The sequence below is a fragment of the Alligator mississippiensis genome, chromosome 7 (assembly GCF_030867095.1).
Source record: "Alligator mississippiensis isolate rAllMis1 chromosome 7, rAllMis1, whole genome shotgun sequence".
NCBI lineage: Eukaryota > Metazoa > Chordata > Crocodylia > Alligatoridae > Alligator > Alligator mississippiensis.
Genome location: NC_081830.1, coordinates 85068467 through 85084769, shown reverse-complemented (window position 1 = coordinate 85084769; position 16303 = coordinate 85068467). Strand labels below are relative to the sequence as shown.

At 62.4% G+C, this 16303-nt stretch overlaps 1 protein-coding gene across 1 annotated transcript; it reads right to left on the bottom strand.

The window, feature by feature from the left end:
• Nucleotides 1-1109: 1109 nt before the first annotated feature.
• Nucleotides 1110-10471, bottom strand: NMUR1 (neuromedin U receptor 1). The gene is made up of 4 exons (XM_006264160.4): nucleotides 10317-10471; nucleotides 9117-9165; nucleotides 7138-8023; nucleotides 1110-3286 (listed from the first exon to the last, which is right to left on the bottom strand). Exons 3-4 carry the CDS (start codon nucleotides 8012-8014, stop codon nucleotides 2886-2888), a joined length of 1278 nt encoding a protein of 425 aa, XP_006264222.4. The 5' UTR covers nucleotides 8015-8023; nucleotides 9117-9165; nucleotides 10317-10471; the 3' UTR covers nucleotides 1110-2885.
• Between the last annotated feature and the right edge of the window lie 5832 nt (nucleotides 10472-16303).

Here is a 16303-nt window from a genome sequence, read left to right as displayed (position 1 = left end):
TTGCCTCCTTCACAAGACTTCGGTGGTGGTTCCTCACCATAGCTCTGCAGTCACTTCACTGCGCTGTGCCAGGCCGGGGGAACGGCCAAGTGACTTGCCCCAGGCCACAGAGTGCGTCAGTGGCAGGGCCAGGGAAAGAGCCCAGGGTCCTGACTTTGTGCATTGGCACCAAGGTCCCACGAAAGCAATGGGGAGGTTCGGATCTGGTCCTCACAGGTCGTTAGGCCTGGCAGCGAAGCGATGAGGAGGGATGGGTTATGGGGCGGCTGTGTGAGGGAGCCACATAGCATGCCCCCTCATATGTCCCCAGACTTCAGAGCGTTTGACGGCCCAAGCCCCCCGGGAGCCCTGCAGCTGGGCCTCCTGCCCCGAAGACCAGGATGGGAGCCAGCCACAGGGCTTTCTGAACCAGCGGCCAAAACATGATTTGCTCAGCCAGGTCCAAGTCGGACGGCAGGGCTGGGCCAACCCCCTGGAGGGGCAAATCTAGAGCCCGGTCAGCCCAGGTGCTTGGATTGGACCCATTTCACAGTCCCCAGACACCCACGATGTAGCGCAGGGTGATCTGGGCGAGAAGCTGGTGGGACGCTCCCAGCCCATGTCTGCCTGGCTCGGGCCCTAGCCTTGAGGCCCCGGTTGTGGGATCAGGAGGAAGCCAGGAGTAACCCCAGGACGACACAATGCCCTTGTGTCCATCTGGACACAGTGCTCCCTGCAAGCCCCTGCTGGGTTTTACCCCCTGCACTGCTCGGTCCCCAGGCCACGTGTGGCAGAGGTGACAGAAGTGACTAAGGAGCCCAAACAAGGAACGGCCGGGGCAGGTCCCATCCAGCCACCCACCACGGCTGCCTTAGCTTCCAGCATCTCCCACCGCCCCACTCTCCAGCAAGCCATGTGAAGGCTATGACACGACTCTGGGTAATTCCCAGGACCGAGGGAGAACCAGGTTCTTCTAAACACATGATCCCCCCTGCAAGGAGAAGAGGATGCGGCCTCTCTACATAGGATAGGCTGCAATGGCCGGATCCGGCTGGGACACCGCTGGCATGGGGTGGGGCAGAGAGCGCGAGAAAAAAGCACTCGAAGGACCGGCGAGAATCTCTGTGGGTTTAATTCTCAAGCTGAGTGACAACCAGCTCACAGACACCGGGGAGAGGGATTCCCTCACTCCCCAAAAGTGCTCACAGGGGGGGTACAGGGGGTAGCTGCCAGTCTGCAGGGGCGAGGGAAGCAGAGGAGCCAGCAGCTGGCGCAGGGGGGCCTGGCAGCTGGCAGGAAGGCTCCCGAGTCTCCATGGGGAGGATGCACACTCCAGGGAAGCAGTGAGGCACAGCCACCCCTCTGCCATGTGGCCCCGGTTCGGTCCGGGGGGGTGGATGGTGTCTCTGGGATGAAGGGAAGGGGGCACGGGGTGGTCCTGCCTCATCCGAAGCAGAGGCGGTGAAGCCACGATGTGCTGGGACAGCCAGGCAGCCGTGGGTGCCATAAGCGTGGACAAGCTGGGGGAGAGTCTGCCCTTGGCCCCGTTGTCCTCGGTGGTGTTGGAGCCGTCAAGCCCTGGGCCTGTCGGGAGACACTGCACCGCTGCGTCTGCTCAGCTCCAGTGAGATACGGTCGCCGATTCCCTCCACGTCAGCCCCCTGACCCTCCGCTGCCCCCCTGACATGTCCGGGCCAGCGCCACCACTGCCGGCTCCTGTGATATGCTGTGTGTGCTCCCAGCAAGCTCCAGCTCCCGGAGTCCTGTGATTAGCTCAGTTCTCAGCCACGGTCCATTTCCAGCCCTTGTGACAGGGCAGAAAAGCTGGGATGTGTGTGATTCCCATGCACGCCAGGACCCAGAGATAAAGGGATGAAGCCTGGCTGCATTGTTCCCCTAGAGTCACGCCAGCGCTGGGGACTGGAGCTGCGATACCAAGCTCCTGCACATCTGAACGGGCACGTGGGGAAGGCGGGGAGAACCAGAGCGCTGGAGGAGGTTGGGGCTGCAAGAAGGAGGGATTCGGGGTAGGAGGACGCCCGGGGGGGTGAATGGGGCTAGTATGGGAAGAAAATGGTGAAGAATTAAGAGCTGATCCCTGGCTGCACCGAGGGCTGTGAACAACTGGGCCACGTGCCAGACACAGTAACACCTCCGCTGTGACAGCCCCAAACCACCCGGTTCTGGCTGGCACATCACTGCAGGGGCACGGTGTGATCCTGCCACAATGCCACCCTGCTGTGATGTGCTCTCACTGCCGGCTGGGCATGGGGACCCAGGGGCTGGCCCCCCAAAGAGGCAGGGCAGGACATCGCATTGGGAGACCCAGTCCGGGATCAGCAGGGGACAGAGGCAGTGGAGAGACAGACTTTCCTTGGCCTACAGCAGTGTGGGGAGAGTGCTGCCCTGTGGCCATGCTCCAGCCCTCTGCATGGCTGAACCTCCATCCGAGTCCCTGCTTCTCAGCTGTAGCAGTGACTGCAACCCCAGACCTCCCTGGGCTCAGCTGCGCTCACCAGGCTTCGTTTGCTCCCTTCCCTTTCTATGAAGCTGCTTCGGGGCTGCCAAATGTTCCTGATACAACCCACCCGCACTCAGTGCCATGCCAGGGGCTCTGGCTCTGCCCATGGAGGCAGCAAGGGCACAGACCATGGTGTGGGCCAGCAGCCAGGAAGAATTAATGCTCTTAATGTGGACCCAAATTTGAGAGGTCCCCTCCCTCACCATCCGGAGGCCCTTGGCAAGCTCAGCCCTGAGGGGGTGAGATGGAGACAGAAGCCTGTGTCTGGGCAGTGCTAGCAGGTACCACAATGCAGGGGAGATGGGAGTGGGTGACCGCGAATGCCAGTCCTGGCCTGTCCCATCCCCTTGCGGTCACATCCGAGCCTGGCGGGTGGGGAAGGCTCTCAGTCAAAGACTGCCGCGTGCTCATTGCTGCGCTCGACCTCCCTGTCCGTCTCATACTCCTCCAGGTTGGCCAGGGGCAGCCCGTTGCCGCTGGGCACGTGCTCGCACACCGTGCTGCGGGTGGTGACCCGGGTGACGCTGGGCGAGTACTTGCGGGAGCCGAGGCGCTGGAGGTGCTGGTGACACATCACCTCCTTGAACATCTCCCGGAAGCGGGTGGACATCAGGTTGTAGAGGATGGGGTTGGTGGCCGAGCTCAGGTAGAAGAAGACCCCCGAGATGATGTGGACGTACTGGAACATCTCGTGCATGTTGCCCGTCCAGTTGGAGACGAAGCTCCAGACCAGCCGGTCCGTGTGGAAGGGGGCCCAGCAGATCCCAAACACGACCACCAGGACAACTGGAAGGGAGAGAGGAGACCGGTGTCATCGGGCACCGATGACTGCCTGCCTTTCAGTCCCTGCCTTTGCGGCATCCTTCCCTCCCCAGGAGCTAGGAGACCGGTGGCCAGTGTAACACAGCAGTAGAAGTGTGCGTCACACTCCCTCTGCAGCCATACACCCTCACAAGGAAGCCAGGTCTAGTGGTTAGGGCATCAGGAGACCAGGGTTCAGTTCTGTGCTCTGCCACAGCCTCTACCCGTGTCCCTGGGCAAGTCACTTAGCCACTGTCAACCCAGTAGGGCTGACTCCCCTGCCTATCCTGAATAGCGCTCCGGGGTGCTCAGATACTGTGGGACTGGGGCCTGCATAAAGGAAAACAACCTACTGCTCCCACCAGTTGCTGAAATGACTCCTCGACTTGTGCTGGATTTTGCCCCAGAAAAAGTCCGGGTGGGGTGGGCTTGAACAGACACTGGTGAGCCTCCGTGCCACCTGCTGAATGGGACCCCTGCCCCTTTCCCCCAGGCACCGGACAGGCCCTTGCAAGCCGCCTGGCAGCCTGACCCCAGGACTGGCGGCTCCTGTGCTGAAGCGAGTCAGCCCGGAGAAGCCAGGCTTATAGGGAGGAGAGCTCCAAGCCTGAGGCCAGGCCCCTGCTCCCAAAGTCTGGGAAAAAGCCAGTCTGGGAGGTTTGAAATCCCTCAGGCTGCGAAGGTTAAACCCCAGTGCTTTGGGCACTGTGGGAGACAGGGGTCAGGCCGCCCCATCTTTGGCCTTCCCAGAGCTTCTGCTTCCAGCCCTGTGCAAATAGCAGGGCGTCTCCAGCCCGTCAGAGACCCCCGCCCATGCCAATAGGGACCATGGGTGCTCGGCTCTGTATCAAGGAGGCCGACGGGGGAAACACGCTGGGAGCAGGGCTGTTCTGGAGGAGGCTGCAGGCAGCAGGACCTGAGCAGGGTGCCTGCCCGCGTGCGGCGCAGCAGGCCCAAGGGTGCTGGGCCCAGGGCTTCAGGTGGGTGCTCCCACGCTCAGACCTCTGGCTGCCCCCTGCACCATGGGGCTGTGCCTCCTCATGCAAGGTCCATCACCAAATGCTTCCAGTCCCTGCTCCGGGAATGGTGGATGTCTCCCCAGCCCTGCTAGCTGGAGGTGCCACATGCTGCACAGCGACAGGCTTCCCGGGAGACCGACTCGGGGTCGGCAGGACTTGGCTGCACCTCGTTTTTTCCAGGAAAGCGCCCACCTCTGTCCACAAGGGAATGGGAATCCAGGCTTCCCCTTGACCTGTGCAGTCCTGGGAGAGGCCAGGCCCAGGGGATGGGAGTCCCTGGCTGCTCCAATGGGTCTGGGCTCTGCAGACCAGCCTTCAGCACCCATCGGATCCAGGGGTCACAACCACTCAGAGACCCCAACCTTCAGCTCATCGGGGCTCCCTAGCAGCAGCCTCTGCAGATAGCCAAGCCCATAACAGCGTCTGCTCCTAGGGCGCCGCATCTCCCAAGCTGCACGCTGGGGCTTCACAGGCCACATCTGGACGGGAACCCACAGTGGTGCAGTGGTCCCGTTTCCGCGTCCCCGTGCCTTTGCCAGCCCCCGCAATCCTCTGCTGTCTTAGCAAAGTCAGTCAGCGGGTGGAGCACATGCTGCCTCATCTCACTGCCCTGAGCGAGGAAACCACGGCCTGGCTGCCTCCTGCCCTGCTGTGGCTCCGGGATCGTTTGGTGAATGTGGCCTCCACCCCTACGGCATCTATCCCAGAATGCTAAGCACCAGTGCTGGGGGGGCAAGCACGAGGATGCTGCCAAGTGTGCTGCACTGCATTAGGGGAAGGAGTGAGGCCGTGCAGCCGAATCAATGTGGCTATACTGCTGCCACCTCCCTTCCTCAGTACAAGTCTATGGGTTGAGGATGGGGCTGCAGATACTCCTACTCCAGCCAGATGTGAACCACCCCCTTGCCAGATGTTGCCAGCCAGCAGTGCTGCGGGCACTAGTGAGCGGCTGGGTTGGCTGCCATGTGCGGGCACAAGGCTTTGCGTGGCCCGTGGTGGCTTATAAGGTGTGGTGAGATTAGTGGCTGGCTACGACTATCCCAGTGAGGACAAGAGGCGTTTTGCTCGCACCGGGGACCGCGGCTCTGCTCTCCGGGGAAGTGCTGCAGCAGGGACATGTGATCTGGTTAGGATCTCGCCCTCCATTGCTTGCCAGGGCTGCTCCAGACATCTCTCTGCCACGTCTCTGTGTCTTGGCAGGCCCATGCCCTGCCGTCAGGCCCCCGCGCTGTGGCCCAGCTGGGGCAGGGAGCCCTGTGGCTCAGCACACGGAGGCAGGAGGCTCGGGGAGGCAAGGCTTCCTGCACTGGGTTGCATCCGAGCAGCAGCTGAGCACACCTGGCAAACCCTGCTGCCTTGGAAGGCTGCCACCGTGATTAGCGAGATTAAACAGCCCTTCATTAATGAAGCAATCAAGCCGGCGACCCCAGGCTCCGCTCCCAGATGCAGGCTGCTGGCTCGGGGCCGGGGCCACTATCTCCAGCTCTCTGCTGGAAGCAGCCAGGAGTTTTTCAGTGCACCCTTTCCCTGCCTGCTTGACCATCTCTGCTGGCCAGTGCAGACGGAGGCCTGGGAATCGGGTGTTGCTACAGGCAGCAAGCCCCTATGGAGTTCACTCCCATGCCCAACACCCCGGCCCCTGACACCCCACCACCTCACCCATGGGCATCTCTGCCCTGCGTGGCACCAGATCTACAACAGACCTCGGTCACGCTGCCTTCCCCCCCTGCTCCAGACTCATCCTCAGGTGTCCCCCAGCAAAGCCAGTGGGGTGGAGGCGTCTCTGCTACAGCGCTGCATTGCAGTTACCTCCCTGCTCTTCCTGCAACAGCGCGACGTGCCCGGCTCCTACTTCACCCGAGCGCTGCAGCTACAGGCAGCCTGGCTGCAACCCCCACACCCTCCGCTCTAGCGTAGCGTGGCGTGGCACGGAGACCTGGGAGCAGCTCCCTGGTAGGGAAACAGGAGGCAGGACCAAGCAGTGAGGCAAGGCCTGTGTCTCTTATCCTTCCACACAGCTTTGTGCCCGCCAGCCATTCTGCCTTGCTTTAATTGCAATCAAGCTAACGGAGAAGACTAGGGGCACGGTGACTTCCCGCCTGTGCCTGCTGCCCTGGCACAAGGGATCAGCGTGCAAAAGCAGCTTGGTGCTCACACACGGGCTGGAACTACAGCCACAGCTGGTGTGCATGGGCTTAGCTCCATCATCTTGCATGGGGCAATGAGGCTTTACACCCTGTCTGGCCCAAGGTGTCTCAGTTATACACCCGAGCATGGAGCGAGGTCCCTGCTGGGTGCTGGAGCCATGGGATGCCAGGCAGTGTAGACCTGGCTGGTGTGGGGGGCACCACAGGGCCTGGTATGTCACCCCCACCCCCACAACCATCTCCAGAGCAGGTCCTTACTGTAGCCTCGCTCCTGGCTGGGCCATACGGATGCCAGGGGCACAGCACAGAGGAGCCTCCTGAGCCCCCCCGCCTTCCTCTCTCTCATGCAGGCTGCAAGGGCTGGGCCTGGCAGGGGCTGAAGGCTTGCACTGGGGCTGCTGTGCACCCCAGACCCTGCCAGGGGCTCAGGCTGCCAGGTGTGCATGCACGCACCATGTGCCTGGAGATGTGGGTGTGAAGGCAGAGCCTGCCTGGAGGGGATGAGCTCCCGCTGAGACCCCTCACTCCCAGCATCATGCTGCCATTATGGGAGTAAAGACCCTTTGCAAACTCTCCCATGGGGAGGTTGGGTAGTGCCCCCATAGCTCAGAGGAGCGCGAGGTGTCCCGCCGAAGCCCCAGGAGGCTGGAGGTCTGGCTCATGGACTTACACAGCATCTTAGTCACCTGCCTCCTCCGGACCTTCTTCTGCTGGGCTCGGACATGGTGGTAGTCACTGTCCCTGCCCGCCTTGGCCTCCAGGCTCTGCAGCATCTTCTCCTTCCTCAGCTGCAGGCCGATGAGCAGGTAGAGGATGCTGAGGGTGCCCATGGGCAGGAAGAAGAAGAGGATGGTGGTGATCTGGATGATGAGGTTGTAGAGCACCAGTGGCTTCACCACCATGCAGATGGCCGAGTCGGGCACCACGCCCCGGCCCGGCACGTACAGCGGCCTGATGCCATGGAGGCTGGTGTTGGGGATGGAGCAGAGCACCGAGAGCACCCAGATGGCACCGATGACCCGCTTGGCATGGTTGCGGGTCACCACGTACTTGGCCTTGAGCGGGTGCACCACGGCGATGTAGCGCTCCACGCTCAGGGCCGTGACGTTGAGGATGGAGGCGAAGCACACGGCCTCGAACAGCAGCGTCTTGAAGTAGCAGCCGCCCGCGCCCAGCAGGAAGGGGTAGTTGCTCCACATGTCGTACAGCTCCAGCGGCATGCCTAGCAGCAGCACCAGCAGGTCTGACACGGCCAGGCTGAACAGGTAGTAGTTGGTGGGCGTCCGCATGAACTTGTGCCGCAGGATCACTAGGCAGGTCAGCGTGTTGCCCACGGCGCCCACCACGAAGATCAGCAGGTAGGTGGTGCAGACGGGCACGAAGAAGCTGGACCGCCGCGGCCCCAGGTACTTGTCCCGCAGCTCGTCCTCCGTGAGGGTCATGTCCTCCGGGTCCACGTGGCTGTGATTGCAGAGCACCTCGGCCTCCAGCCGGGCCAGGTAGTCGCGGAGGGGTGCCAGGCTGGTGCAGTTGGTGTAGGGATACATGGCCTCTGGCTGCAACGAGACTTACTGGCATGGGGGAGATGCCGCGAGCAGCCCAGGTGCTCCCAGCCCTTCTCCATGCAAGATGCCTGCCCTGGGCCCACCCAGCTGCTGGAGCCAGGGGGGCTTCTAGCCCTGTCCCCCGGGACAGCTCTGAGTGACTGAATCTCTATCCGAGTCCCTGCTTCTCAGCTGTAGCCACAGCTGCAACCCCAGACCTCTGTCAGCTTCAACCCCTGGGCTCAGCTCAGCGATGGAGCCGCCTCGGGGCTGCCAAATGTACCCGATACAACCCACCCACACTCAGTACCACGCCGGGGGTCCGGCTCTGCCCATGGAGGTGGCAAGGGCACAGACAGCGGCCAGGAAGAGCTAATGCTCTTAATGTAGACCCAGATTTGGCAGCCCCCTGCTTCAGTGCCTGGGAGCCCTTGGAGAGCTCAGCCCCCCACCCCACCGCGTGGTCCCATGCAGGGTCTGGCCTCAGCCCTGTGGTGTGGCGAGGCTGGACTGTGTGGGGCTTTGCTCGGGGTGCTACTGGATGGGTCTGGCCCTCAGGGGCACGTCCATCCCTGCCCACGACAGGCTGCCCCTAGCACTGCACTGAGCCATGGGCAAGAGCAGCCCTGCTACTGCACCAACACTGCACCGGGCTTTTCTGGAGGTGCCCACCCGCTCCCCCAAACCTCCTGGTCTCTCTGGGCCAAGCCTGCAGGCCTCCAGCTCCTGCTCAGCCCTGTCTCTGCTTGGCTTGGCTTCCACCTGCTCCCTTCACGTGCCCTCTGGACCGGGGGGCCAGGGCCCTTCTTACCCCACAGCCCCTCTGGCACCAGCCACGGAGCACCCGCTTGGCACGTGGCCCCAGGGTCGGCCCTCACCCTTGCCACACCGCAGAGGGGAGAAGTCAGGGGGTGGTGGTATCGCATCTTGCCCAGAACCTGGATGAGCTTCCATAGCCGTCTGGGGAGTGGGAGCGCCCTGCCTCCAGCTGCCCCCCGGCTCCTTCCAGCTCAGCCCCCCGGCCAGGGGCTGGGGAGGGGGGTGGTGAATGGGACCAGCCAGGTCCTGGCAGGAGTTTCCCACCTCCCCACAACCGGTGCCTTACCTGTGCGAGGGGCACTGCGGCACCGGCGGCAGCACGGCCGGGAGAGGCTCTGGAATGACAGAGCAGAGCACGGCTCGGAGAGGGTCGGGGTGGGTGATGGGGACACCCTCTCCAGCTGGGGCCGTGACAGCTTGGTGACCCATGGGGGCATGGTCCCCCCTCCCCTCCACCCCTCCAGAAAAGCCACGGGCGCTTCGGGGCCCCAGCACTGCATTAGCATCCCACACTGAACTGGAGCTGGCCGGGGAAGTTTCAACGAGAGCTGGTGCCTTGCCATGGCCACAAGCAGGGCTGGGGGGGGGGGGGGCAGGAGCCTGCACCCTGCCCTGCTGCATCCCGCCAGCCACCCGGCACCCCCTGCGCCCACATCTCCGGGGCCGGCTCTGGCAATCAGGCTGGTTCCCGGACACCCAGCCGGGCACCTGCTCACATGCACGCGCTCACAGCCAGAGCCCCCCTCTCCGCTCTGCCTGCGTGACCTCCAGGGACCAGACCCCCCATGCCTGCCCGGCTGCCTGCAGGGAGAGCAGCCCCCTCGCTTCCTAACTCCGGCTCCTGTGACTGCTCCGGTGCTCCCCACAGCAGCCTGCCCCCTCCCCTGGCTCCGCGCTCCAGCACCCGGCTCCCCCCAGCTCTGGGGGCTGGCACCCCACTCCCCCCAGCTTTGGAGCTCTGGCATCCTGCATCCCCCAGGCTCTGGGACTCCAGCACCGCGCTCCCCGCAGCCCCAGCACCCTGCTTCCTCCAGCTCTGGGACTCCAGCTCCCTGCTTCCCCAGGGTCAGGGCTCCAGCACCGATCTCTCCCAGCCCTGGGTCTCCAGCACCACGATCCCCTCAGCTCTGGGGCTTGGGCACCCCACTCCCCTGGTCCTGGGTCTCCAGCACCACGATCCCCTTGGCTCTTGGGCACCCCACTCCCCCAGTCTGGGGCTCCGTCACAACAAACCCTTCAGCTCTGGGGCTTGGGCACCCTGCTCCCCTGGTCCTCGGTCTCCAGCACCATGATCCCCTTGGCTCTGGGGCTCTGGGGCTTGGGCACCCCGCTCCCCCGCTCTGGGGTTCTGGCACCCTGCTCCTCCTGGCCGTGGGGCTCCGGTGTCCCCATCACTAGGGCATCAGGTGCTCGGGGCTGAAGAGCTCCAAGCCTTGCTTGTCTGGAGGGTCCTGCCTGGGTGGGCAGGGTGTGGAGAGGGGCTCACCGGGCTACAGGGTCCAGGCAGAGAGGGCTGGGGCTGGCCCGAGCATCTTCGCAGCTCCAGGCGGAGTTTGAGGTGGCAGCTGAAGTCCTAACTCCATCGGTGCTGGTGCCCGCTGCGTGTGGGCGAGCTGCAGCGGGCTGGGGGGAAAGAGCATCACTGAGGTGGGGAGGGGACAGGGGCGGGGGCTGGCTGAGCCGCTGGCTTTTCCAGCACCACCAGGGGGCGGTGCATCCCCACGGCTCCCCCCCAGCCTCAGCTGCAGCTGGGCAGCGGTGCCCCTCGCTCTGGACCCGCAGCCCCAGGCCTTGCCCCGGCTGCTGGGGGCTGTGACCAGCAGGTCCTCTCCTCCCCCTGGTCTCCTTGCCCCTTTGGGAGACCCTTGCCCCATCCCGTGTCTAGCTGGGGCTTCCAGAAAGCCCCCGTGCCTGCCCATTTTGAGAGGGGAAACTGAGGCACAGGGGGACGTGCTCACCTGAGCCTATGAAAGCTGAATGGGACTCAGGAGTCCTGATTCTGCCCAGCCCCTGGGGGCTAAATACCAGTCCCCACTGGCCAGGGAGGGAACCCAGGAGTCCAGGTAACCAGGCCGGCTAATCAAGGAGGTCACCCATGAAGGTCTTCAGCACTGCCGTGCCAGCCTCCCCGTGCCCGGGTGCTGAGGCCACGTCACCGCCTGGGCCAGGCACCCCCCCCCTACCAAATAGACCCCAGCGATTTGCTCCGGCCTCCAAGGCAAATATTTGCTCGGCGGTTTATGAGAGCTGAAACCCCGGAGCTGAGCAGGACCGAGGAGATAGGCAATTGTTTGGCCTTAATAAAAGCCATGATTAGCCCAGCTCAGCAAATGGGGGGAGGAGGGGTGCAAAACACCCCACGCCAGCTCAGCACCGGCGCACCAGGCAGTGGGATTCCCTCGCAGCTTGCAGGACCTGGTGCCACCATGCACGGAGCCTGGCATGGGCTGGGATCCCTGGGGCCATGCTGTGCTGCTGCTCAGAGGGGCCCGACGTCCTCCAGGCAGCGGGTGCAGCCCCAATGCCAGCAGCAGGGACCCAGGCACGTCCTGCTGCAGCCGGCTGGGACAGGGCAGGGCAGAGGTCAGTGCTCAGAAGTGCAAATCTGGCTCTTGAAGCCAGTGCCCCTGTGCTGGGGCTCTGTGCCAGGGGCAAGGGAGCTGGACCGGTGCAGTTCCCTGCCCAGAAGGCATCTCAGGATGGTCGCGGGGCCAGGGCAGCAAAAAAGAGCCCAAATCAAGTCAGGTCTGGGGGAGAGAGCACAGCGTATGCATCTCACCCACAACCCACGCAGGTATCCGTGGCCTCTCCCCTCCCAAACAGGAGGGGGTAGGGGTTAGATGGGAGCAGGGGAAAGCCACGTGGCCCCGTCCTGCCTGCCCCAGAGCCCCAGGCTTTGCAATAATCTACAATGCAAAGGGCTAATGTTCCCCAGATGCCAAGAGACAGAAAATAGCAGCCCCCGCTTTGAGCAGAATTAAGGGAGCCCAGTTCCCCGTGGTCCTCGGGGAGCCTCAGGCTCTCAGATGTCCCCACGCCAGTGACGTCCTGCTGGAGCCAGAGCACGGGGGCCAGGACCCCGGGGGAGAGCAGATGCCCACAAAGCCTCTGCTTTGCAAGGGGCACCAGGCTCAGCCAGGCCAAGAAATGCTGGGTTTTCTTGCCAGGTCTCCAGGCTTGTGCAGCCTTGCTGGACTCGAGGGCCCTCGAGCAAGGGGGACCATGGGAGAAGGGAATAGTGGGGGGCTCCCAGGCTGAGGGATGAGGTCAGTGCATGAGGCCCCGGGCTGCGCGTCAGGAGTGAGGGGCAGAGCCTGCACCTGCCCCCAGGCACTCTCCCTGCTTTACAGAAGCAGGCCGTGCTGCGTCCCCTGCAGCCGGGGGGGGTCACAGCTCCCCCAGCCCCCTGGGAATGGCTCTCACCAGGGAAGGGACACAGGCTTGTGTGCTCAGGCAAGGGGAGAGTCTGCGGCAGGCGATGGCAGTAGAGAGCCCATGACACGTGGCAGGCAGTGCCATGCTCAGCCAGGAGGGGGCAGCAGTGCCAGCTTCGGTGCCAGGTATCTCAGACATTTTTGATGCAGGGTGTGCATTGCCCACAGCCTTCCCGCTGGGTCACTCCCATCCACCTGCAGGCCCCTAATGAACTGGCCTGGCTCCCAAAGTGCCCAGAGCCCCCGTGCCTCAGTTTCCCCACTTCCCGCACGGACGAGCTTTTTGGGTGACTGGCAAATAGGGGCAGGGGGTTGAGAGAGCAGGGGATGCCCGAGCACTGGTTGGTGGCAGTGGCGACTAGGGCACAGGGAGGGCATCAGAGCAGCCCCCAGGCTGCTGTAACTCGTAGCCGGGGGTTGTCTTCCCACCTCGCAGCAGCCAGAGGCTCTAGGGCTGTGTGGAAATCCTGGGGCGGTCTCTGCAGACCTCAGCCCCTCTCACTCTGGGCTGGCTGGGGGTAGTGAAAGCGCTGGGCGCAGCTATAGGTCCGCAGGGCACTGGGCAGCAGGCCTGGCCCTGGGGAGCAGGGGGCGGCATTCGCTGCCCAGCGCCCGACGTGCACACCAGCCCCCAGCCCTAATCAGCCTTGTGCAAACAGGGACTAATGAGCAGAGCAAACGCAGGGTGAGTGAATAATGCGCAGAGCAAACACTGGAGGGGGAAAAGGCAGGAGGGGGGAGAGTGGGTGGCTGCTCTGCCCCCAGCCCCGGGCTGGCGGAGAGAGGTTCTCCAGGGAGCCGGTGCAGACAAGGGCTGGGGGTGTGGGGGGACCTGTGACAGGGCGTTTCCAGTGCACCCGGCTTCCCCAATGCGGCAGCCCCAGGGCCAGGGGCTGCAACAGAAGCTGCTGCCACCGGAGCAAGGGAGATGCTGGAGGCTTGGGGTAATATCCTAGTCTCCCTTGCTGCTCCTGGGGCTGTCCCGGCTCCAGCACCTCTGCCCATCTCCAGCCCTGGGAAGAATCGGGCCCGTTTTGGGGCCCGCGGGCTGGGAAAGCAGGGCCTTGGCGCACACACAAGGGATGAGGGGCCGTGCGAGAGCAGGGCTGCATCGGGGCGGGGGGCAGCAGGATCAGAGCTGGCGCCCAGCCGTGGCCACCTGCCTGCGTACAGTGTTTTGCCCTGGACTGAGAGAAAAACCTGAGCATCCCCGAGATGCCTCCGTGGCTTGTTGCAGGGAGCGTGAAAGGCAGGGACTGGAGTTCAGGGAAAACTTCTTCCCCGTCGGAGCAGCAAGTCTCCCTGGAGCGCAGACAACTGCATTAGGGGGACGCTGGCCTCAGCGGAGGCTGGGGTGTCTGTGGGGCGCAGTGCTACAGCCCATGCAGAACCACAGCGGGGCCCTGCCGTGTGTTGTCCTCAGGGTCAGGCCAGCCGCTGAATTTGGGATCAGGAAGAGGAGGGGGGCTGCCTTCCTCCCCCATTTGCTAGGACCCCCCCGTGTGGTTCAGGAATCACTCAGAGCCAAGGGTCCGACTCCGTCGGGGCCAGCGCTGAGTCCAGCAAGCCTCCGTGCTTTCCCGCGCCAGCTGCCTCTTGCCGTAGCCTCTTGAAAGACACGGCCCCCGCGTTTCCCTTCCCGGGCATGCACACCACCGCCGTCACACCCACCCCCGGCTCGCCACGGGGCTGCTCATCAGTTGCTCAGTTAGCCTCCGAGGTACCCTGGGCTGCTGCGTGGATCCATGAGTTTCCCAGGAAATGTCAGCACCTCCGTTGTCAGCCCATCAGTTCCAGTTGTGGTGTCCCGGGGCTCGGCTGTCTCTGCCTGTTACGGTGGTTGTCTATCCGGGACCTTCTCAACTGGCACAGGTGTCTCGGTGCCACCATCTCTCCTGCTTCTGATATTTGGAAGGGGGGACGTTTTCCCCCACCGGTGGCATCCCACAGAGGGACGGCCACCCGCGATGTCCCCCTGCATGCAGGCCATCGTCGCGACGTGGTGGCAGCTCCCTGTCTCCTTCCATCCCTGGTGACTCTGAGCCCGGCTCTTGGTTGAATGCGATGTCAGCAGGCGACAACCCACGCAACATCGACGCCGTCCCTTAAGGAGGCCGAAAGCGGGTCAGAGTCTCGCTCCGTAGCCTCTGTTAGCAGGTACTTGGTATCCTCCCTACCCCATTTCTCACCAGCCTGTTGGACTGAGGATAATAGGAACCAGCAGCGACAGGCTGACATTTGTGCGTCGCTGCAAATGGCTTCAACTCCTGCCCAGCGTGCGGCGTCAGACGTCGCCGCATCAGGTGTGTCCTGTCTAGGGAGATCAGACTGGGGCATGGGATCCATTTAGCTATGGAGCCTTCCAGTGCAGCCATCTCGGGGAAGCAAGGCTAATCGCCTAAGACAAGGTGGTTTTCCCCATTATGAATTTATGCCTGCTTTGCTTCAGGGATCCGTTTTTTTCTGTGTCACCGGTGCAGGCTCTTTCACTTGACTTAGCCAACATTTGGGGTTTGTGTAACGAACCTTGACAGTTTCCTCAACGTTACTGTTCACTTGAGGCCCGTATAAAACAGCCGTGGCTCCTCTCTTGGGGTTTTCAGCATGTGAATGACTCTCCCGTAGCATTTTTTAACATCATTTCCAGTAGCAACTGAAGAGTCAGTCTGGTGCCTTTAAAGCACGCCCCGTGCGGTATTGAGAATTCCCTCTTTAACTGATCATCAAAACTGGGAAGAGACTGTTTCAGCCACAAAGTCCTACATGACTTTCCAGGGGTCTCATCTTCATCAGTGTCTCTGGCAGTCACAGTCCACGTTTCATCGGAGAGACTGGACAGGGGTGGTTTTTTCAATCAGATTGACGTGTTCATAATCTTTCCCTAAACTTCATTCTCCACTTCACCGTCATCATCAAATACTGCAGAAAATGGGTCTGCATCCAGCAAACCTCCAACTGGCCAAACCCCAAACCACTGCTGTTTGATACGGGCAGGTGTCAATTCAGGTACTTGTAGTGATGGTCATAAGTGGTTTACAATCAACTTCCACTCATGATAACCTTCTACAAATAGAGCCACGGGTTGTGTTTGCATGGACAGGACAGGACCTGTGCTCTAATAGACCACGTGAACATGCATTTTGTCATTAGTCCTCATAGATCAGCCACGTCTCTGTCCCTTGGACAGCGTTATCATGCAGGAACTGTGTCGGCGCCCTCCTTGGAGATGTCCCAATGGCTCGCCTTTGCCTTTCCTGCCATACAACCTCATGCCTGGGCCCTGCCTCATGCCACCCCTCCAAGCTTGTCAGTCTTCTTCAGGATCTGCATCCTATGCCCACTGGCACCATTGCCTGCAAGAGCTCTCGGCCTGCTGCTTTTAGCCCCTGCACCAAAACGTCCTCGACTTGCTGGTTGCCCCCATCCCCTTTCTGCTACGTGCATCAGGGTGCACAGGTGCGGGGTGCTGGCCGGGGATGGGGACGGGGCTGTGCCAGTGTCCTGCTGGGACTTAAACCCAGAAGTTCCTGGCTAGAGGCTCTTGCCCCTCCACTCCGGATCAGAGCGACACCGCGTTTGGGGTCAGGAAGGAATCTGACCCCCTGATCAGACTGATAGAGACTGGTGTGGGGGGGTGCCTTCCTCTGTAGCAGGGGGCACAGCCTCTACCTGGCATCTCTTGAGCATATATTAACAACCTGGTAGAGAAGGGGGTCCCCACTGTCCCCCTCTTTACCTGGGGCAGGTTCAGGTGCTCTGCCTCGTGGTTGTATCGGGCTTTTCGGCCTTTCTCCCTTTATGCTGTAGTGTTGTTGCGATGGTAGTCCAGGGAATATGCAAGAACCAAGATTGGTGGCGGGGGAATATCCTTTATTGGACCAACTCTACATTTGGAAGAGCTGTTTGACAAGCCCTGCCTCAGGAAAAGCAGCGGAGGCTGCCAGAGCTGGATGCCAGCGAGAGCCCTCACTGTCTTTTCCCCTCGTTATGTTGATAAATGTGATCGCTTGAAAGCGGAATCGCCCTTAAGCTGCGGAGC